Source organism: Mastacembelus armatus, chromosome 14 (assembly GCF_900324485.2).
Source record: "Mastacembelus armatus chromosome 14, fMasArm1.2, whole genome shotgun sequence".
In the NCBI taxonomy this organism is placed as follows: Eukaryota; Metazoa; Chordata; class Actinopteri; order Synbranchiformes; family Mastacembelidae; genus Mastacembelus; species Mastacembelus armatus.
The window spans coordinates 6,115,702-6,138,488 of record NC_046646.1 but is presented as its reverse complement, the minus strand read 5'-3'; the positions used below and the strand labels follow the sequence as shown (position 1 = coordinate 6,138,488).

The window sequence follows — 22,787 nt, the reverse complement described above, 5'->3', positions numbered from 1 at the left end:
CCAGCTCACTGTCTTTCCTGTTTAGTGTACCATACTGATGTTTCTCAGCCGACCTCATCATGTGACTTCATGTAACCACATCTAAAGGATGGACACAACCCACAGACAAACACACTTTCAACAGCTGATCATTATTCGATTAAAAATCCTTTTGCTTGCTCTTTTGAAATTGGGCTGCTGCAAGTGGTTCGTTATCTTATCGTTTCTCTGATTCCATGGCTTAGTGATGGCAAAATGATCTTGATGGTTGTGCTAATGTCTTGGTCTGTGCATTTTCTCACTTTGTTGAAGAGTTTTAAATAATGAACACACAAGGAAGTCACACTGCTTAATAATAAAGCTTTTAGCTCACTAAATTAACCCAAACTAATAAAACAAAAAATGCAGGTGAGTGAACCTTTTTTTTTTTTTTTTAAACATTTAGTGTGTGGTCTCTTGTCCAGAAACCACAAAACATATTTAATTCTGATTGTTAATCAACCACAATAATTTTTGAACACCATTTCTGCCACTAGTCTACAAGTCATTAATTGCTCAAAATATACCCCTTGCCTTAATTCTGCCTCTACTTATCTGTTTAACTGTTGCTGTCACTGTTTGACTACTTGACTCAGATGCAGATGTGTGCCTTTTTGTGAGTTTGTTTCTTGCTTCGACCCTCTGCTTGGTTTCTCTATGGAGGCTGTAATTTGACGGGGTGGGCCATGTAGTCGGACGCAACAGTACATATCACATGCCGAATATGTTAGCCTACATAATTGAACATGTTTCAAGAGCTTTGGTCATTTTAGTTAAAATTATCTTTTTTATTTTTAATGTTATGCTAAAGACGAGATATAGCTGTGTGCTGTTCAAACTGTTTCCTACAACAGCATCTTTTCATTTTATTTCACTGGATTATTGAAGTTACAGAATCTTTAAAAATAACAGTGCACCTTATTCATTTACTGATAATTCATAATGCATCTGGCACTTTAAGTACACATAAAGACAATCACAGCTTGCATAGGCTCTCAAGAGATTGAAATAGTTTTTCACTTGTCTTTTTTTCTGTAGAATTTTTTTGTATAATCAAAGTACACCTCATAAGACACAATTCCGACTACAGCATGCATGGCAACCCTTATCTGTATGTCATGACGTTGTCTCTGTGCCATGACTACCAGTATTTCAAATTTGAATATCCCTTTTCTTTAAAAAAAAAAAAAATCACTGCATTTCTTTTCCTGTGAATGTGTTTATGCTCTCAACATGCACACAGAAGCTATAACATTTCTCTGGGGCCTGGCTCCTGCCCCCCTTTCCTTTCCTTCTAGCTGCCAAAACCCTTCAGATCTTCAACATTGAGATGAAGAGCAAGATGAAGGCACACACCATGACAGACGATGTTACCTTCTGGAAGTGGATCTCCCTTAACACCGTTGCACTTGTGACTGACAATGCCGTCTACCACTGGAGCATGGAGGGGGACTCGCAGCCCGTGAAAGTCTTTGACCGCCACTCCAGCCTTGCCGGTTGCCAGATCATCAACTACCGCACTGACGCCAAGCAGAAATGGCTTTTGCTCATCGGTATCTCAGCCCAGGTACTTTGCTGCTTGTTTCCCCTGGTTTAATACCAATAAAGTGAGCTGAGTGGTTTTGAATTGTAACGTCTCAAACAAGTCCTCATTACAGAGCATGTAAAATAGATGTTTGCATTCATTCAGTAACCACATATACACAGTAGCATTAACTGTAGCACTGGTTAACCAGTTTGGTTTTTACTTGTCCTTCTTTGCCTTTTTCAGCAAAATCGAGTGGTGGGAGCGATGCAGCTCTACTCTGTTGACAGAAAGGTTTCTCAGCCAATCGAAGGCCATGCTGCCAGCTTTGCCCAGTTCAAGATGGAGGGAAATACCGAGGAGTCGACCTTGTTCTGCTTTGCTGTCAGAGGCCAGGCTGGAGGAAAGGTGACTGATGTTAATAAGCATGTTGTGGTGTCATTGGTGTTACTCTAGAAAACTCCCCTGATTCAGTTTGTCACTTATGTTTTCTTTGACAGTTGCACATCATCGAAGTGGGAACCCCACCAACTGGCAACCAGCCATTTCCGAAGAAAGCAGTGGATGTGTTCTTCCCCCCAGAAGCCCAGAATGACTTTCCAGTGGCCATGCAGGTTGGTTTCCATTACTAAGCAGATTGCCATTAGATCTTTGCAATATATTAAAATGCAAAATGCACATATGGGTTGTGCTTTTTTTTTTTTTTTTGACGAATGTTTTGTGTTGATCTGTTCTGACCTGTAGGCCCCAAGGATTAAACTAATGATCTTTGTCATCCATTTTCTGTTCTTCATTTAATTTGTCCAAGTGGCTCTTTAAAGCACCCCTCAGTATGTTTATTTGTTTTAAAGCCAAATAGACTGCATAGATCAATGTGAGCTAGTTTTGCATACCATAATTAGATTAGCAGACACAATATTTATTTGTTCTGTTTTGACAGATAAGCTCCAAGCAAGACGTGGTTTTTCTTATTACCAAATATGGCTACATCCACCTGTATGACCTGGAGACAGGCACCTGTATCTACATGAACCGCATCAGTGGAGAGACCATCTTTGTCACCGCTCCACATGAGGCCACCTCCGGCATCATTGGGGTCAACAGGAAGGGACAGGTAATAATGTCAACATGGCCACTGGTCACATGTTCACTCTTATTAGTGTCAGGGTAGACTCTTACTGGTAAAACTGAATAGTCCACCAGTTCTTCAATAAAGCTACTTAATTTTTTTAATCCTCATTTCATGAGCTCAATAATATGCTCAGCACATCCAATACAGATGAACAAATGTAGATGAGCACAGCATGAAGGGAATGGATAACAAAAACAGCGTTGTTTGTTCAGCGTCATCAGGAGGCATTATAAATAATCCAAGGTGTGGTGTTCACACAGAGAGAGGGCAGAGGGTTGTGTCTTACTGCTTATGTAAAACTGAACCAGAGAGTAGAACTAGATCCAGCCAGATAATGAATAATGTTCCAGTCAGGCCCCACACCACATGAATTATTGAGAGAAGAGAGGAAAGCTGATCTGAGGCACTGACAGATCTTGTTGTATGCCACAGCAGTGAAGTGTGTGTGTGTGTGTGTCTGCGTGTGTGTGTAGACACATAATGTGTACACACTCACTGAGGAGGGATCTGAGAAATAATTGGCTACTGTGTAAGCTTGTCAGTGACTTAAGTTGTTGGTTTTAAGAAATACATCTTTTTTTTTAGAACATCTGTTCCAGTCCACTGCTGTCTTTGGCCAAAACAGAATAAGAACTCCCATAAAAAGACGCTGAAAAGATGTTGGAAAATGAAGTCATTTTCTGTAAAGTTTTTTTATATTTTTGTTTCTGAGTTAATTGGAAGTGAAGAGTGCATCAGAATGCACTACACACTGCTAAACCTGTCAGTCTGGTGAGAAAAAAAATCAGTCACAGCCCCACTCCAAGGTAGAACACTAGAATGTTGAAGTCATGGACTAACATAAAACTTTTTATTAACCAATGTCAACATAAGCCCTCCTGGTCTGCTTCAAGAACATGGTATAGACTGTGGGGCCTGATTGTGAGTGAGTCTCTGGATCACAATAACAACTAAACTCAGACCAGGAGACCACATGTTACACCTGGATGGACGTTCACATGCAATAGCTGGAAGTTCAAAAGGGCCGTAGGACTGGAAGGAGCATGAGAAAGTGACAGGGAGAGGTAGAAAAGTAGGGTTGACCACCCACCACCACACCATCATATCCTCTAGTCTTATCTTCCATGCCATCTACACAGCAGAACCCTGGCTTCACATCAGTTTTACTGTTCTGTGTGTGTTTGTATTATAGCCAGGGTATCACTTGATACTACAGCTCACATGTCATCTGCCACTTGGTGTTCTTGGTTTCATTTTGTTCCATCTGAATCTTATTGTATGTTCAGCAGTTTCAGAAAAAATTCAGACTACTTCACGGCTTCTTGTAGATTCGCTGATAATTATGCACTGAAAAAATATTTGCTCATCAGTCAGCACTCTATAACTCATAACGATGTGTTAGAAATGGCTGTATATTTATAGAACACCAAAAACCGACTTTTATAAAACTACCATGTGCTTTATCAAACAACATTACTGTAAGCGACATATTAGTGTAAGAAACAGGTTTTTGCTCTATATATTCATTCACAGCTCTGTTTTGTCTACTCCTGAGTAGAGTAATCTTCACTTGGGAGCCATTTTTACTCATTGTCATTTTAATCTTTTTTTTTTTTTTTTTTTTTTCAGCAACTTCAATTAGTTGACCCATACTATAGTAAATAAGTGTACTCACTCATGTTAAAAAGTCTGTATACTGACCTGCTGAATGTTTGTAGCAGGACCAGCACTGGTAGTCTTTCTTCATCGCCACCCCTCCCCTTCTGGCTGAGCTTTCTCACTCTACTCATATCACTGACGGGATGTAAATAGGGAATTTGTTGTTTATCCCTTTGTAGCCTAGATGTACCTAAAGTGAGTTCTAAATGGTGTGTGTGTGTGTGTGTGTGTGTGTGTGTGTTCATACAAAAATTAAAATCTGGAAGCTTGAATGTACAGTGGTGAGCATAATGTGGTCTCTAGTGTCTCTGAAATATTCTGTGTTTTTGCCACTAACAGGTGCTGTCAGTCTGTGTGGAAGAGGAAAACATCATTCCTTACATCACCAATGTACTGCAGAATCCAGATCTGGCTCTCCGCTTAGCTGTCCGCAACAACCTCGCTGGCGCTGAAGAGCTTTTCGCACGCAAGTTCAACAACCTGTTTGCTGCTGGCAATTACTCTGAGGCTGCCAAAGTGGCTGCCAATGCACCAAAGGTACTTATTCTGTTAAAACCGGGCCAGTCATTTGCTCTCTGACATGATCTAACCCCTAATGTAATATAAGGTCCCCATGGCTGTGTTAATTTCAGGATTGTTATATTTCCTTTTGTCTTTTTATCAGTCATGTAGATCTGTTCTTATCTACAGCTGACACTTTTCTCTCTCAGGGGATCCTGCGTACCCCAGACACTATCAGACGCTTCCAGAGTGTCCCCACCCAACCGGGCCAGACCTCCCCTTTGCTGCAGTACTTTGGTATCCTGTTAGACCAGGGCCAGCTCAACAAGTTTGAGTCCCTGGAGCTTTGCAGACCTGTCCTCCAGCAGGGACGAAAGCAACTTCTGGAGAAGTGGCTGAAGGAAGACAAGGTACTACAGATCTCCAGCTCAACTTCACTTACAGGAAGAGGCTCTTCCTGAGCTGCCTGTTTGTTTACATGTCTCATCTATATTGGCTCATGTGACAGCATCTGTTATGTAAGCAGTTTGTGAAATTTCCCTTGGACACTGTAAATTTTTACCTCACAGGCAAATAAGAAAATTATGTACTACTGGGGCTATGATTTCATGCATATTTATTTAACTTATTTTACTTTAATAATAAAGTGTGTATACATCAAAAGAAATTTTTACAGATACCACAAAAATATGTCAAAATATAAACATTTTCCCATCATTTTCTATAAAATTTGTGTTAAAAAATGTTCTCAATTGGCTTCAGTGCTGATGTTACTTGTCCTGTGCTACAGCTGGAGTGCTCAGAGGAACTTGGGGACCTTGTGAAGGCTGTAGATCCCACCTTAGCTCTTAGCGTCTACCTGAGGGCCAATGTCCCCAACAAAGTAATTCAGTGCTTTGCAGAGACTGGGCAGTTCCCCAAGATTGTCCTGTATGCCAAGAAGGTACGTCTCGCCGATGGAAGACAAATGAAAGAAGTTTCAGAACAGAAAAAAAGAATTAAAAATTGGTTTAAAATAAATAATGTGGCATAATATTTACTATGTTACAAGCTTTAACACAGATGTGTCTCAATGAGATGTAGTGATAACTGATTGTTGGATCCTGTCATTTTCATTAAAGCATTTAAAAAAATGGACCCACATTAGTAACAAATAGATGTATAATTTTCACTTCTAGGTTGGCTACACTCCAGATTGGATCTTTCTGCTGAGGAATGTGATGAGAATCAACCCAGAGCAAGGCCTGCAGTTTGCTCAGATGCTGGTCCAGGATGAGGAGCCACTGGCAGACATCACCCAGGTCAGAGGAGGGAGGGGGGGTGAATTTCCAGTATAGCTCCCTGCTCTTTATTATGTGATCAGGAGCAGAATAGGTCTCTCTTAAGGAGCTTGACTTTATGCCTTATTCTTAGACTGATAGGATCTCTGTTGTAGTAGTAGTAGTTGTAGTAGCTCTGCAGTAGATGGTGGGGTTGGTTGTACTGCTACATTTTTGAGGTTGATTCTAATTCTGTAAATAGAAATAAAGTTTGTGACCACTGCACATCACAGGTGTGCAATTAAAAAGTCGACCCTAAGCTTTTCTTGAAATCAGATGGTGAAGTATTTGACAGTCATATGACATGCCAGCATCAGTGAACTTCAGTTGTCCTGTAGTACAAAGGAAATGCACCTCTTCCTTTGCTTCCTGTCACTGCAGAATCTCTGAACTGCAAATTTCAACTGCTGACACAGCTTTCTGTCTTGCTGCACTGGCAACTAACAAGAGTTGTAAGAATGGTAGGAGGTGTTGTCGCTAATAGCTACAGTGCAGTAGTACTTTATTTCGTGCAAAGACAGATTTTGTGGGTTAATGTTGTTTTCAGGATTGTAGTAGTATACAAGAATCAACTTCACTTTCTCACCTGTTGACCTCTGTCTGTTCAGATTGTGGATGTGTTCATGGAGTACAACCTGATCCAGCAGTGCACCTCATTCCTTCTGGATGCTCTTAAGAACAACAGACCCTCAGAGGGACCACTGCAGACTCGCCTGCTGGAGATGAACCTCATGCATGCTCCACAGGTTGATTGATGTGCACATAAACTTCTCAGTAGAATATTAATAAAGCTGGGATGCATTTTTCCAATTTTTTTTGTTGTCTCATGTTATACGTGCAGGTTGCTGATGCTATCCTGGGCAACCAAATGTTTACCAACTATGATCGCGCCCACATCGCCCAGCTGTGTGAGAAGGCAGGACTCCTGCAGAGGGCACTGGAGCACTACACTGATCTGTACGACATCAAGCGTGCTGTGGTGCATACACACCTGCTCAACCCAGAGGTAGACTCACTGAAATTAAATTAAAGTCGCAGGATTTTTTTTTTTTTCCCCTTTTCAGTACAGGACTTAATTTTAAAGTTTCTGTTCACACTTTCAGTGGCTGGTGAACTTCTTTGGCTCACTGTCAGTAGAGGACTCACTGGAGTGCCTTAGAGCCATGTTGTCAGCCAACATCCGCCAGAACCTGCAGATCTGTGTTCAGGTGGCTTCCAAGTATCATGAGCAGCTGACCACACAGGCTCTCACTGAACTCTTTGAGTCTTTCAAGAGCTTCGAAGGTGAGATCTCAGACGTCATACTGGCATATCACTCATTTGATATCAGATTCCCTCTTTTCAGTCAGTAATCTATAATCCTGACAGTACAAGTGCTGTTTTTTTTTTTTTTTGTGAAGTTCATTGACATTGAGGACTAAATACCAATACAGTGAGAGCCATAAATACTGAAAAGTTGGAAACACAATCTCTAAGTTGATATGTTTTAGAGTAGGACTATAGAAGTAAACATTCCTGTTCCCAGGCTCAACATTACATTAGACATTAGATTTCAGGTATGCAGCCGTTTCCTTTAGCTCATGGCTGAGGTAGATGTCCCCCAAATATATGTTGCACAAGTGGGCCAGAGTAGAGCCAGGACAATTGTTAGATTCTGCAGTATGTCTGGGAATTGAATTAGTGCAGTTCCTCTGCTCTTACTAAAATAATGGACCCTTAAGATTGAGTTAGTTGGGGATGAGAAAAACAGCAGTCACTGAACTATGTTTTAATGTCAGGTAGATTTTTTTTTTTTTTAAATTTGTTTTCTTCTAGGATGTATTACTGGATCTGTAATGCTGTCAATGGATGGAGATATGTATGTTGTCTGAAGCTTTATATAACTGACTATCTGTGTCTCTCAGGTCTGTTCTACTTCCTGGGCTCAATTGTGAACTTCAGTCAGGACCCTGAGGTTCACTTCAAGTACATCCAGGCCGCCTGCAAGACAGGTCAGATCAAAGAGGTGGAAAGGATCTGTAGAGAGAGCAACTGCTATGACCCGGAGCGTGTCAAGAACTTCCTCAAGGTAAAACCTTAGGGAGAGCTGGAGTGATAAAACACTGGCATTTAACAGATCTTTTTTTTCCTGGTTGCTTCTTTCTTCATCTGTCACACTCTGTATCTTCCTGTTGCTGATCAATTCTTTTGCTTTTTCCTCGTTACATTTTGTCTGAACCATGACAGCTTTTCAGAATTATATGCCATTTTAGTCTTAAGACCATACTGTCTACAGCTGGAAAATTCAAATTGCCATTTCCAATCTGTTTTCATTCATAAGCCATACTCCTCAACCTTAAGTATTATAGGTGTTTTGATAGGGGAAAGCTTCAGAGACTAGCGATTTGACCCCTCTCTGTAGATTGAAAAACTATTACTATCATCAGCAGATCCCCAGCAGTTTGTCTGTATTGTTAAAAAGTGTTCAAACAACCACCCTGATGGCAGCCAATTATCTTTTGTTCTTTTCCTCTTTTGTCTTTTGGAATGGCAGGACATGTACCAGGTAAATCTGTCCCTCCTTTTAGTACAGGACCTCTGTTGTTTCTTTTAATTCATCCCTTCCCCTAAACATAAGGCACAGGATTGAAACTGGGATTTGTATGGAGAAGTATTCTATGTTCATATACCACAATCCATACACCAACTGGGGTGCAAACTGTGGTCTTGGAGCTTTACATGGTCCTAGTCATTCACTGGATGTTTTGTGTGTGACTGCAGTTAATGGTGAACAAGTTAGGGCTCTGTCCTGCATATCTAGAACTAAGACATTTAAGGTGTGTGTGTAGTAGTCCTGTAGTAGAGTCTTCAGTCAGTGAAGCATGTTTTTGGGTAATATTAACAAGGTGCACAATCCCAGTTTAGTAATCCTGTGAACGTAACTGGCAGGAGCGCAAAAGTGCATTTTGGTTCACAGTCTTAGTGGTCACTTGTAACAGTTCTGTTAATGAGTAAAAAAGCTGCTTTAAAATATTTAGGTTTTTTTTGTGTGTTTGTGTGTGACTACTGTGAGCATCAACTAGTCTGTCAAAAAATGTGGCATACAGTTGCTGTAGTGGCAAACCTTTTATTTTTTCCCTTCCTGTTGTTTTGTGGCATTTTTGAGGGTTGACCTTGCTGGAAAATGACATCCTAAATTGAATTTTTAATGATGTTGATGAATTATTTCTTTACCATCACACACAAATCAGTACACCATTCATCAACTATACAGTCACTACAGTAAATAAGTCAGTTCTAAGTGCAGTGATAAGAGATCGCCATGGTTATATCTCCTCTCCTCTGCTCTATGTGATGGACAGGAAGCCAAACTCACCGACCAGCTGCCACTCATTATTGTCTGTGACCGCTTTGACTTTGTCCATGACCTGGTCCTCTACCTGTACCGCAACAACCTGCAGAAGTACATTGAGATCTATGTTCAGAAGGTAAGGCTCCATGCAGAACTATTCAAATGTCTATTTCACCGCATCCTTACATTAGACACAAAGGCTCATGAGAATGATTGTTTGTGTCTCAGGTGAATCCTAGTCGTCTGCCTGTTGTGGTTGGAGGTCTCTTAGACGTCGACTGCTCAGAGGATGTCATCAAGAGCCTGATCCTAGTGGTCAGGGGGCAGTTCTCTACAGACGAACTGGTTGCTGAGGTCGAAAAGAGGAACAGGTGCTGAACTACTGCATCTAAATGCTTCTAATTATTACATTAGTGAGAACTAAGTGATGTCAGTACTTTTAATGTAAGATTATGGGTAAATTACCGTAACTTGCAGTGAAGGAGTTTGTTTTAGTAAGCTCCAAGTAGGGTTTGAGTTTATCCAAGAGACTAGGAGTGTTTGAGCAAACAATTCTTTGTCTCACAGACTGAAGCTGTTGTTGCCCTGGCTGGAATCACGTATCCACGAAGGCTGTGAAGAGCCTGCCACCCATAATGCCCTGGCTAAGATCTACATCGACAGCAACAACAACCCTGAGCGCTTCCTGCGGGAAAACCCATACTATGACAGCCGTGTGGTGGGAAAGTACTGTGAGAAGAGAGACCCTCATCTGGCCTGTGTGGCATATGAGAGAGGACAGTGTGACCAGGAGCTGATCAATGTGAGAATGAATTGTACTCGCCTGTTTTGCACTGTTTGTGTATCTAGATGTTTTTGTTTGAGTCTACTTTCCTTTTATGGTGTACTGTGTGAAATCTCTTTATAATGAAAAACATTTTAATTGTCTTTCCTTGTTACATCAGGTCTGCAATGAGAACTCCCTGTTCAAGAGCTTGTCTCGCTACCTGGTACGCCGCAAAGATGCTGACCTATGGGCTAGCGTGCTGCTGGAGAGCAACCCCTTCAGACGACCACTGATTGACCAGGTAAAGGAAATTCAGATGAGTTGTTGTATTTGGTCCAATGTAATGCACTTCTCTAAGCTTCCATTTCTTTGTCTCTTAGGTGGTGCAGACAGCACTGTCTGAAACCCAGGACCCTGAGGAGGTATCAGTCACAGTTAAGGCCTTTATGACTGCAGATTTGCCCAACGAGCTCATTGAGCTGCTGGAGAAGATTGTGTTGGACAACTCTGTCTTCAGTGAACACAGGTCAAACCACTTTTTTTGCAGTTTTTCCCAGACTCGATTCAAATGAGCAATTAGCAAATTAATGTGAGCTTAAAGTTCCACGTGTTGTCCTCTTTCCCACAGAAATCTGCAGAACCTGCTGATCCTGACCGCAATCAAAGCTGACCGTACTCGTGTAATGGAGTACATCAGCAGGCTAGATAACTATGATGCTCCCGATATCGCTAACATCGCTATCAGCAATGAACTCTTCGAGGAAGCCTTTGCCATCTTCAAGAAGTTTGATGTCAACACCTCTGCTGTGCAGGTCAGTCTTCAGCCCTTAAGGATCTAAACTAATACATTATTGAGTGAACTATTGATCACCTGTGTTTTTTTTTTTTTTTTTTTTTTTTTTTTCTTTCTTTCTTCCTTTCCTCCTAGGTGCTGATTGAGCATATCGGCAACCTGGACCGGGCCTATGAGTTTGCAGAACGCTGCAATGAGCCAGCTGTGTGGAGCCAGCTGGCTAAGGCTCAGCTTCAGAAGGACCTGGTTAAGGAGGCCATTGACTCATACATCAAAGCTGATGACCCCTCTGCATACATGGAAGTGGTACAGGCTGCTGATAAAAGCGGTAAGGAGGCTTGTTGAGCTTGAGTGAGAAAAGTTGGCAGTGGGAGAAAAAAAAAAAAAAAGCTGCAGACTTGGTTTTGATTTTACTTTATAGTGTAAGTATTCACTTCTGTATCTACTGCCAACTACACATTCTTTCGAGAGCTTTCCAAATGCAAGCAAAGCATGGTGGGAAAGGATACAGCATACAGAGGGCAGGTTTTTAGAGACATCTGTTGTTTGCCAGTGGCATTTCTATTGAATCAATATGAAGCACATCAGCTGTGTCATGGAGTTTAGTGTTTGAGTTTTCTCCTCAAGGGGGATTTGCTGATAGTTGCAACTACTGCAGCAATTCTTTATTGCAAGTGCACACTATCAGCATAAATACAAGCAGCAAGCATCTACTAAGAAAAAAGATGCATGTGAAAACTCAACCACTTAATATTATTGTCCGTGTGTTTCAGGTAACTGGGAGGACTTGGTCAAGTTCCTTCAGATGGCTCGTAAGAAGGCCCGGGAGTCGTACGTGGAAACAGAGCTCATCTTTGCCCTGGCCAAAACTAATCGCCTGGCTGAACTGGAAGAGTTTATTAACGGACCCAACAATGCTCACATTCAGCAAGTAAGCTTTGTTCTTACACTGTTCTCTGTTAACTAGCAGTCAGGTCAAAAATGAAACTATATATCTTTGTTGAATCTGTTCTGTAGGTTGGTGACCGATGCTATGACGAGAAAATGTACGAGGCCGCTAAGCTGCTGTACAACAATGTCTCCAACTTTGGTCGTCTGGCTTCAACTCTGGTTCACCTCGGGGAGTATCAGGCTGCTGTGGACGGCGCCCGCAAGGCCAACAGCACCCGCACCTGGAAAGAGGTGTGCTTTGCCTGCGTGGACGGGAAGGAATTCAGACTGGCTCAGATGTGTGGTCTCCACATTGTGGTGCACGCTGATGAACTGGAGGAGCTGATCAACTACTACCAAGTAAGATGGAAATAAAACCGTTGTTTTTCTGCAGTTCAGTGTTAACATTTAGCTTACCTTATTATATTTTATAAGACGACCCATTCTATTTGAAGAATTAGATCATATATGCAGACACAGACACCAAATTATAAAACTCTCCTGTTTCTCAGGACCGTGGTTACTTTGAGGAGCTGATCACCATGCTGGAGGCTGCCCTGGGCTTAGAGCGCGCTCACATGGGCATGTTCACAGAGTTGGCCATCCTTTACTCCAAATTCAAGCCACAGAAGATGAGGGAGCATCTGGAGCTCTTCTGGTCCAGAGTTAACATCCCAAAGGTCCTGAGAGCAGCAGAGCAGGCCCACCTGTGGGCTGAGCTGGTCTTTCTGTATGACAAGTACGAGGAATTCGACAACGCCATAATCACAATGATGAACCATCCAACAGACGCCTGGAAAGAGGGGCAATTCAAAGACATCATCACCAAGGTTTGATTGAATGAAAAAATCAGAATGCCACAATATTTTTTTAACAAGGTCTGTTCAGTTGATAGTTCTTTTGTATCACTGGTCTGTCTTTTGGCTCAGCTAATGGATCATACTTCCCTAAATAAAAAAATATTTCTGTAAAAATAGACAGCATTAAAAAAATAAAAAAACAGAGCAAAATTATAATGAATGTCCCCTGCACTGTATTTTCCAGTCAAGTATTTATGATTTCTAAGACTTTACTTCTATACCATGCACAGGTGGCCAATGTGGAGCTGTATTACAAAGCCACCCAGTTCTACCTGGAGTTCAAGCCCTTGTTACTGAATGATTTGCTCATAGTGCTTTCCCCCAGACTCGACCACTCCCGTGCTGTCAACTTCTTCAGCAAGGTACACTTTAGTCGCCTATGATGTCATGAAAAAACTAAATTGATTAAAGTGTGTTTGAGGGGATTCTGAGGGTGAATGTACATTTGTGTTGACAGGTGAAACAGCTGCCTCTGGTCAAACCCTACCTGCGCTCCGTACAGAACCACAACAACAAATCAGTCAATGAAGCACTTAACAACCTCTTCATCACAGAGGAGGACTATCAGGTAAGGGCAGTGGTATTTTATTAAAGTGTTGCACTTTAGAAATATCATTATTCTTTGACTGAGTATTGATGTTATTCATGCTAGGCACTGAGGACCTCAATAGATGCCTACGACAACTTCGACAACATCTCACTGGCCCAGCGCTTGGAGAAGCATGAGCTGATTGAGTTCAGGAGAATCGCTGCCTACCTCTTCAAGGGCAACAACCGCTGGAAACAGAGTGTGGAGCTCTGCAAGAAGGATAAGCTCTACAAGGTGCCTCTTGACATTTTTTCAGTAATGGTTCATTCACAGTTCACTTGTGAACATTTCACATACATGGCTTTAAATGTGTTGCACTGTTTCTGAATCAGTCTATGCTGTCTGCCCCCTGCAGGATGCCATGCAGTATGCATCAGAGTCCAAAGACATAGAGCTGGCAGAGGAGCTGTTGTCCTGGTTCCTACAGGAGAACAAGAAGGAGTGTTTCGCTGCCTGCTTGTTCACCTGCTATGACTTGCTGCGGCCCGACGTGGTGCTGGAGACCGCTTGGAGACACAACATCATGGACTTTTCAATGCCATACTTCATTCAGGTCATGAGGGAGTACCTCAGCAAGGTGGGTCAGCTGCAGTTTTCATTTTTCTGGAGTTATGTGAACTGAGGAAAAAATGTGTAAAGCTGTGCAACACTGCCATTATCCGAACAGAGTCCAAGGATCTGAGCAACCGTGACATCTTTAAATGTCAATTTACTGTTGTTTTCCTTTGAATGAGGTCAAAACCATCAGTCCCATCTTAGTTGACTGTGTGTCCTGTCAGTTCTCTAGTTTTCATTTTCTGTTATGCTGCACCTCTTCTCTTCCAGGTTGATGCAGTTCAGGAGCAGGTGAAATGGCTGTTTTCAATTTCGCTCATTAGACTGCAGCCTTGAGTGTGCATGGTTTTAGCTATGCCACCATTACACTCTCACCTGGACAAAGTCTCTGAAACTTTCAGACTGGCATACTGTAATTGTTGAGAAACATTCTTGACAAGTCTGACGTTTTTCACCCTAAAAGTTTGATTAATCTGTAGCAGTCTGCTGTAAGAGTAGGGGATTGGATATTTTTAACAATCTCACGTTACTTCTTGACATCTTGCATGAACTGGCAAGAGAAGTGTAAGTTTCCATGTAAAGTTTGGCAGGCTGACCAGCTATGTTCCCTCTCTAAGAAGCCCTGTGTATGGCAGGCTAAACAGTCTTCTAGTAAAGAAATGTGCAAATTGAATTGGCCTTAGGTTGGGACAGTAATACTTTGGTCAGAGTGGATGAGGAACAAATTAGGAATAATGGCACTTGGTGTTAGTGTGACAAGACAGAAACACAACGTGAGAGAATGACATGCAGCCATCTGAGTGAGAGGTGATTCACTGTACAGATCTGAATATGAAATATAAGTGGATCCTGTTGTTGGGTATAGTGCAATGTATGGTCACTTAACCATGCATTGCACTATCCCTTGTTTTGAAGAACTGAGCCTACAGCAGACTCCAACAGACACTAAATCACTGATCTTTTAATACCCAGTGGGTTTGTTAGAGAAAATGCACTTTACACAAAAGCCTTAATCATTCTGAACTTCCGAACACATTGATCCACTGTGTTGGCTAGCAGTAAACATTGATAAGCTTCAAGTACAATAGATTATCCTCTTAAAAGTGCATTTCCTCAGCGTTAATGACACTGCACATTATGAATATATGTTTTAAGATAGATGCGTTTTGACAGCGTAGCTGGTTATTAAAGCTAGCATGTTTGAAATGTCTATTGCTGATATGTAGCAGCAAGCTGTTGGTTGTGCCTGGCTTCCTGTGCAATGTCCTGAACTGCAGGGAGCACCTGGCTCTGAGACTCACCCTCCTCCCTTCACCTTCCGTCACCTCCAAACTCAGTGCTGCAGCCTGTTAGTCTCTGCCAGCAGTGCAACACACACAGCACAGACAGTGAAACTTCTTGAAGCGGTGTGTAGAGAGCTTCAAGAGCTACTGTTTTCTAAAGCACAGGAAAAGCGATAGATGCTGAGCAAGCTCTTACCAGTAACTCCAGGAAAAAGAAAAAATCTGCATCCAGGTGCTGCTGCATTCCCTTGAGGACCTGATATGTACATTTTGCATATTGCTGCACCGGACTTGCTGCTTGAGGAAGTTCGTTGTATGTATTTGTCTGTTTGTGAAGAGGTAGTGTGTTGGTAGAAGTAGTACTGCTAGTACTAGTTCAGTCACTTGAAACTGGCTTTTGTTTCTTCTTGCTTGAGGATGAGCTAATATCAGCCTGAAGCTTGTTCAGGGTTCTGCTTATCAGAAAGTCTAGCAGATTAATAAACCAATTTACTGACTGTGTTTAATTGCTTGTTTGGCATGTTTACATATTAAGTGGTGTGGCTGTATTCTGAAGCACGTCTTTCTTTGCCTTGCAGGTAGATAAACTAGAAACCTCAGAGTCTCTAAGGAAAGAGGAGGAGCAGGCAACAGAGACACAACCTATCGTCTATGGTAACACTCCTCTAATGTCATTGGTGTCTGTTTCGCTGTGCTCAGATACAATGGCGACTGTCTTCTTCCACACATGACACTTTTCATTCACTTAATTATCCAGGGACCCCTGTGATCACTGAGCTCTACAGAACTTTGAGTAACAGAATTTAAGGTAGCCCTTCAAAATTAGATCTAGTGCTAAAGTTTTCAGCCACTTGGTGGCAGCAGAAGCAACTTGTGAAAACAGCGTTGATACATCATCAACTTTAAAGTTTGGTGAACCTGTTAGCAAGAGTTGTTTATTTTCATATCCATCAATTACAGAGCACATACAGGTGACGACTGCTCACTCATTGTGGTCTCTTTAGTTTTCTTTTTGTTTTTTTTGTTTTGTAGCTGTGTAGTCCTACTTTTATGTTGTTTTCACAGTCGCTTGATAAATTAGAATTTTTTGATTATAGGCATTGGAAGTCATTTTCCATAACATTATATTTTCCTGATCAAATGAGCAACAGACAATATAAAGAGAAATTGTAAGAGTTTAAAACCCTAACCCAAATGCAGTAATTGCCAAATGAAAATGGATCATGAAGGATCCTACCATCCACAGTATGAAGCTGATTGAGAATAGTTCTCTGAACCATAAGAAAAGATTCAGGCAGAGGGAAGGTTTGATAGATGTGATCCACAGTAGATAATCATGGAGTTTTACAAATTAATCACGTTAACACTAGTTACATCTATTTGTGTGTGATTTTGCAGGCACCCCCCAGTTGATGCTGACAGCAGGCCCTAGCGTACCTGTGGCTCCCCAGCCGGCCTACGGCTATGGCTACCAGGCACCCGCTGGATACGGTCAGCCAGCAGCCCAGCCAGGCTTTGGCTATGGCATGTAAAGACCCTGCTCCCTCCTCTCCCTCTCCACACACACAGGCTGGAGCTACCATCCATCCATCTCCCATGTTCCTTCACCAGACCATTACTGTCTCTCTGCCCCCTACAGGGAGCTTGGAATAATGCAGACAAACTTTTTTTTACTTTCTTTCCCCTTTTTAAACTGTCATGAAGGACTCAGTTTTATTTCTGTTGTCAAAGAAACAATTGAATCACAGAGATTAATTTTCTCACATTCCGTATTGACCAGCTTAATTTTTCCTGTCTATTTTATTTGAATGGGAATTTGTTTATGTACAATGGGGGGCTTATGAGAAGAGCTAGTCCTCTTCTCAGTTTAAAAAAGGTCTGTTGTGAAGCATCTGATTTGCACTCTGTAGTGAGAAGAAATTAATGTAGATCCTTTTCCTTTTGATGTGTGTGAGCCTCTCCTGTCCAACTGTAAAATGCATTTAATTATTGTATATTCAGACACAAAAAAAACCGCTACTATGTTCTTCTGTATTTGAACATGACACCACCGCTTTCATGACCACAACCCTGAAACACTACGTTGTACCTGTCACGCCCCCCACCCACACTCGTGCTTCAGGGCTGTTTCTTGAAGAAAACCAGAGTGAGTATTTTACATACGCTTTTCAGGAAAGTTTCCAGTCAAACCTATGCAGAACTCCCCAAGCAAATCTGCAGTCGGAACATTACCATGTGTTTTAAATACTGCTCTAACGTGGGACCATACCACCTCAGGAGGGACTGTAGACCTGTTTGTGTTTGACTAATACACCTCATAGCCCCATACTTTATGATGTGGTTTGTTTCTGTCGAATATCATTTAAGGTCACTGGTGCTGAATGTACTGAGGAGATTTTTCAAACTTGGCTCTCCTGACATAATGCACAGGGTTGCTTTTAACCTTTCCAGCTGGCCTGCTCGTCCAATTCAGAAATACTATCACTATACCACTCATGTTAATTTGAAGTTTTTATCGAAGGCTCACGTGTATACAGGAAATCAGTCATTAACTCCTTTGAACTTATATTCTTACCTAAATTACCTTAGATTTAAACTGTGCACTTAAAACACTTGTTAGTGCATAATCAGGATCATAATGAATGAAACAGCGGTTTTGTTTTCCACTTAAAAATAAAGGCTTCTTGTTTGTCAAGAACAGTGTGACTGTGTTTTATATACCGTTTGTAGTTTTCCAACAAATCAAAGTACTGCACATTGAGCTCCCTCCAAAATGGAAGTGATGTCCTGGTTCTGACAGCAACCATGTGGCGTAAAGTGTATGGAAGAGACCACTGTTACTGATCAAATGTAACGTACCAAACATACAAACACAACCAGTGCTAGAATAACTTCTCCACTTGAACCTCGGAGATTGCTGGAACCAAACAATGACAGGAAACACATGACTGAGTCTCAGTCAGTGGAAGAAAGAGTGAACTTAAAACCACCTGGGTCATGTTTATATTATTTTACCCCAACCCCTTTGTATCAATGGGGCTAGGCTAAACAAACATCTCTCTGTATGATGCAGTACAACTAACAATCTGCAGCATCCAAAAAGATCATACAGTTGAATCATCTCTTTTAAAATAAGAACATTCCCACGTCCTTGAAGGAAGCTTTAATTGCAGGACTGCTGTATCAACTTTGGTCTATGAGTGCAAGTTTTAAGAGCAGCCTCACTTACCAAACATGCTCACTGTCACTTAATACTCAACTAGTTAACTAGTCTGGTAGTTTGTCATCTGTTTAACTGTCTCAGCTGTCGATTTAGCTTATTTTTTCCTGTCTCATTATGATCTGTATCAGGTTAATAGTGTAAAATGTGTTTAAATCAGTGGTGGAGTACTAGCACCCTCTGAAGGTGCAAATCAGAAGGTGCCAAAACTAAAGCAGACTAGTAAAAACCATTGTCTAGTGCGTTACTGCCCATCATTAATCATATTGATATAACTCGTCTCAGCAGATGAAAAATTAGGTGGAAGTATACATTCCTACTTTCAATTACCTAAAGTATACAAACTATTTTAGGTTTCACCATACTGCAGCATTTAAGCCCAGGAAAAATATTTAAGACACCGTCTCATAACAAAATCCAAATAACATCCAGTCTCATCATTTTGGACTGGCTGCAATTTGTGTAACAAGTTCTACTGTTGTAATGCAAAGTAATTTTAACATAAAATGGTTTATTGCAATTACTTCCATTGTATTCTTAAGTATTCCATACTTTTATAAATGCATATTTGTTTTTTAGATTATTTTTCATGAGTTTTTTTTTTTCTTTAAGAGAGGTGAATTTGGAGATCACAACTATTATTTCACAGTGCTGTGATTCTGACGAGTCCATCAACAATATTAATGAATTTATGTCTTGCTCTATATCTGACAATTCATTTTTTCATCTGTCTCCTCTGAGGAACATTTCTTCAGAAGCAGGCCTTAGCAGACTGGTTGTGGTGGAGCAGTGTAGCATGAAACCTTTACTGTCTATTTACCATAGTCACAGTACAAAGCAAGCAGTTACTACAGCTGGTCAAGAGTTAACTGATGGTACAAATCACCAAATGTTTAATATGATACATGTTCAAAGCACAAATCAGCACAAAAAATAAAAAAACAAGTAATTGATATCTACCTCAGTCAACTGTTCTTTTGTAAAAATGTAAATTCATAGTAGCTCAACTGTGTTTTCAGTACAAACAATTTGAACTGAGTGAGAAGCCGTGTAAGTCCAAAAGGTGTAAGCTGGAACTCTAGAAAAGCTTCAAGTCTCCAGTGACACTATCAATCAGATCAGCTGGGCCTGGACCTATTCCCAACACAGTGCGTGACCCAGGTGCGATTTGTGTCCTTCCTGCGTCCTGGATCAGGCTTACAGGTAGCCCCACTTCTTTTGCACGACCCAGCAGATCAATGAAGGTGTCCTCATCGGGGGCCTTCACCACCACCTTGGGCTGGCCGCAGTACTCCCACTGTTTGAGAAGCTGAGGGTTCCTGCGCTGGATCTGCTTGTAAGCTGACACAGCAGCGTGGGAGCACTGGGCAGCGACTTTCCCTTTGCCCATCTTCAGGTCACTTCGAACCACCAGAATCATCTTGAACTCGCCTCCTTCTCCCATCACGCTTGTCTCGTCGGTGCTGTGACCCATCGCTGCTGTCTGGTTTTTTGATGCCGAGCGCCCCCGAAGGTGCCAACCGATAAAGAGCCCACAGCCCAGTCCCACTGCTACACCCAAGCCCACCGGACCACACGGCACATCCATGTTTTGAACCCTGTGAAGAACAGAACAGTACAGTACAGAGAAAAGTGAAGTCTGTCACATCATCATCTCCAGCTTTTTAAACGTGAGATTAAATACTCATACTTTGCTCAGTCCTACTTTGCTGTTGGCTTTTTCTAAGGTATTTTCACTGATTCTCAAGGGCTGTACCTGCCCTCTTCATGAGGTAACAATGTAAAACTGCCCAAAAAACCTTTTAAAAACTCTACAAATTAGGAACAAAAAAAACAATGGTTATAAATGCATTCAACGATACACAAAGTAAACTCTAAACAACATTTTCTGTAAAAATAAAGTTGCATCCTCACTTTCTGTCAACACCAGATTTTTCATAATCCTAACTAAATCAGGCAACAGTATAGTCAGCTAGATCCATGAGGACGCCTTTTCCACTTACTCTGTATGATGAATGCAGCAGTACTTCAAATGCTCTGGTAAGTTTTTAAATATTTTAGACAAACAATGTGCTCACAGCTTTAATGGGTCAACACTGTCTGTTGCATGTTTTTGTTGATTTTCAAAGTAACAATGGTTACTCTGTTGAGTTTATGTTGTTTATCTATTAAAGTTAACTGATCTACATGTTACTGTCTTATTAGTCAGTGAAAGAAATAGTTTGTATAGTCTTATCACTAAAAACAAAGAAAATCAAAATTTAGAAACTTAGATCTCAGAATAACATGAAATCAGAACAAAAGTTTATATATTGTATTTTATGACATATCATAGTAACTGAAAACTGGGTACATGGTTGAGGACTTGAAAGTCTTGCGGTCCTGAACAAATTAAAATAGCATACTTTTTAGTATGTCTGACGTTGTGAGCTAAAAATGATTATATTCACTAAGCGCCTGCTCCTTTGCATGGTTTGATAGCTAAGACCTGTCTTTACAAATACATGTATTTCAAATTGTCTGACTGTAAAACTCTGTGTTTTCAGTTTGTCAGCTTATCCCTGGCTTGATTAGAGACAGAAAGCGAGCTAACTAAGTTTACATGTGGAGCTAGTCTAGCTAACATTAGCGTCCTGACTATCAGAAACTGTTAAAATGTCCAAACTGAAGTCCTGTAAACTTGAAGAACAAATAATGGTCATACATCCCATGCTCTCAGGTCAAAGGGAGTACAGTTCCTTCTATTTAGACGAGGCAGCTTGTATTTCATACCTGTTAAATGTATTCGACGTCTAGGAAGCATGAATGAACTTCAGATACTTAATGTCCCTTTGTGATGACGTCACACCGCACCGCCAAAAAATACTTCCACCTTAAATTTAAATGTGAGCTAAGATAAATAAAATATACATCAAATATCTGTCGTGTCATATTACCAATAAATCATATTTATCACTTATTGATGTATTAAAAATGATTCATTTATTTGCCAAAGGTTTCAATATTCTGGTAACACTGCATATGGATACATTATGTCATTCTTGTTTTAGTCCATTGTGCTTCATCCCACACAGTGTAGGCAGTGGCAGGTGTTTTTCACCTTCATCCTTATAGAAATGTTTGCTCTGCTCTAGGAGACAGGATCATTGCAGCTGGAGAAAACCATCTGGAGCTACTAGATAATGTTTTCAAATGCATCTGCAGTTGTTACAGCTTTGGTTTCATTTATGAGGACAGATACTAAGGAGCTGGAGGGAACTCATCTGTCTATCAAACTAATTTATCTTTGTACTTACTCATATTTTGGAATGTGCAGGGAGGGATTGTGCACAATCTACAGTAAAACATGTATAATATGTAATATATTCTTTTATGTGATAAAAAGTATTACCCTTGTCCATAACCACCCTTTTAGCAGATATTCAGATAGACACACTGTGGGCAAGCTGAACCCAAATGTTAAAACTGCTGTGAGAATGATTACTCCTGGTTTAAGTAAGCACAGAAGGGAATTACTATTCACATAAAGCCAGTGCTCCACTCAGTGCTGCATGCAGAGCAATGTGCTCTCACATGTCATTGCCCTAAGGCCCATCACAGAGAATCTAAAATGACTGCTGGGACACTTCCTCCCCCACATTACCCTGGTACAGGTGTCCTTTAAGGTCCAGTATTTGAGGAGAGAGCTTGGTATAGTGGTTTCATGTGGGATATGAGGCCTTAAAGTAGAAGTAATCCAGAATAAATGGCACCACCTAGAGCTACATTTGTCGCTACAAAAATCGTAGCTACTCTTACTCAGTTTGATAGAAATCACAGCACAGGGCAACTACAATAAATTTAAGCCTATAAGTTAAAAAAGGTTTGAGCATTGCTAATGGACTTAGCATAAGCAGTGCTAATGTTGAACCATAACACTGAAGCTAACTTTTAATCAGCAATTCGTTTTGCACCCCAAAATACTTACTATTCATATTAGATTACAGGTTCAGTGTTTTTATTATGGTTTTATTACGGGATAAGTAGCCACGGTTCTTTATAAAGATGATGTTAATGTTAATGATGTCTGATGAAGTTACACACTTTGGAACAGTAGGTGGCGCTGTTGCAGAGCGGCCTTTAACATTGGCAGTCCGCCTCTAAGAGTAAAAGCAGGAGAAGAAGAAGTAGGGCGCGGTGAATTTCATGGCGCGCTTTAAAATATAAGTATGTTGAAACTACTGGTGTATACTGCTTTGAAAAAGTATGTTTGGTCAAATTGGTTTTTACTGCTGTGACAGAGAAAATACCTGTTAATAGTTTCATG

The 22,787-nt window shown here is 41.0% G+C and overlaps 2 protein-coding genes across 3 annotated transcripts in view; one reads left to right on the top strand and one right to left on the bottom strand.

Annotated features, from left to right (window-relative positions):
* Nucleotides 1-17,959, top strand: part of cltca (clathrin, heavy chain a (Hc)) — a 28,872-nt gene extending 10,913 nt beyond the window's left edge. For both annotated transcript variants that reach the window (XM_026328929.1, XM_026328928.1), the window contains 28 exons: nucleotides 1,317-1,585; nucleotides 1,790-1,951; nucleotides 2,044-2,157; nucleotides 2,484-2,657; nucleotides 4,674-4,871; nucleotides 5,045-5,245; nucleotides 5,626-5,778; nucleotides 6,014-6,136; nucleotides 6,763-6,900; nucleotides 6,996-7,160; nucleotides 7,258-7,438; nucleotides 8,059-8,222; nucleotides 9,496-9,621; nucleotides 9,714-9,856; nucleotides 10,053-10,287; nucleotides 10,430-10,552; nucleotides 10,632-10,777; nucleotides 10,880-11,063; nucleotides 11,180-11,372; nucleotides 11,818-11,975; nucleotides 12,062-12,334; nucleotides 12,487-12,804; nucleotides 13,065-13,196; nucleotides 13,292-13,402; nucleotides 13,487-13,657; nucleotides 13,779-14,000; nucleotides 15,840-15,915; nucleotides 16,660-17,959. In XM_026328929.1, the coding sequence (XP_026184714.1) occupies nucleotides 1,317-1,585; nucleotides 1,790-1,951; nucleotides 2,044-2,157; nucleotides 2,484-2,657; nucleotides 4,674-4,871; nucleotides 5,045-5,245; nucleotides 5,626-5,778; nucleotides 6,014-6,136; nucleotides 6,763-6,900; nucleotides 6,996-7,160; nucleotides 7,258-7,438; nucleotides 8,059-8,222; nucleotides 9,496-9,621; nucleotides 9,714-9,856; nucleotides 10,053-10,287; nucleotides 10,430-10,552; nucleotides 10,632-10,777; nucleotides 10,880-11,063; nucleotides 11,180-11,372; nucleotides 11,818-11,975; nucleotides 12,062-12,334; nucleotides 12,487-12,804; nucleotides 13,065-13,196; nucleotides 13,292-13,402; nucleotides 13,487-13,657; nucleotides 13,779-14,000; nucleotides 15,840-15,915; nucleotides 16,660-16,793 (4,787 nt within the window). In that variant the 3' untranslated portion in view covers nucleotides 16,794-17,959. The remainder of the gene's footprint in view (nucleotides 1-1,316; nucleotides 1,586-1,789; nucleotides 1,952-2,043; nucleotides 2,158-2,483; nucleotides 2,658-4,673; nucleotides 4,872-5,044; nucleotides 5,246-5,625; nucleotides 5,779-6,013; nucleotides 6,137-6,762; nucleotides 6,901-6,995; nucleotides 7,161-7,257; nucleotides 7,439-8,058; nucleotides 8,223-9,495; nucleotides 9,622-9,713; nucleotides 9,857-10,052; nucleotides 10,288-10,429; nucleotides 10,553-10,631; nucleotides 10,778-10,879; nucleotides 11,064-11,179; nucleotides 11,373-11,817; nucleotides 11,976-12,061; nucleotides 12,335-12,486; nucleotides 12,805-13,064; nucleotides 13,197-13,291; nucleotides 13,403-13,486; nucleotides 13,658-13,778; nucleotides 14,001-15,839; nucleotides 15,916-16,659) is intronic.
* A 1,013-nt stretch (nucleotides 17,960-18,972) lies between these two features.
* Nucleotides 18,973-21,328, bottom strand: ptrh2 (peptidyl-tRNA hydrolase 2). The gene is made up of 2 exons (XM_026328398.1): nucleotides 21,254-21,328; nucleotides 18,973-20,079 (listed from the first exon to the last, which is right to left on the bottom strand). The coding sequence occupies exon 2, from the start codon at nucleotides 20,067-20,069 to the stop codon at nucleotides 19,560-19,562; it is 510 nt and encodes a 169-aa protein (XP_026184183.1). The 5' UTR covers nucleotides 20,070-20,079; nucleotides 21,254-21,328; the 3' UTR covers nucleotides 18,973-19,559.
* Between the last annotated feature and the right edge of the window lie 1,459 nt (nucleotides 21,329-22,787).

Coding starts and splice junctions, on each gene's coding strand:
- ptrh2 (XM_026328398.1), bottom strand. CDS start 20,069: ATGGATGTGCCGTGTGGTCCGGTGGGCTTGGGTGTAGCAGTGGGACTG.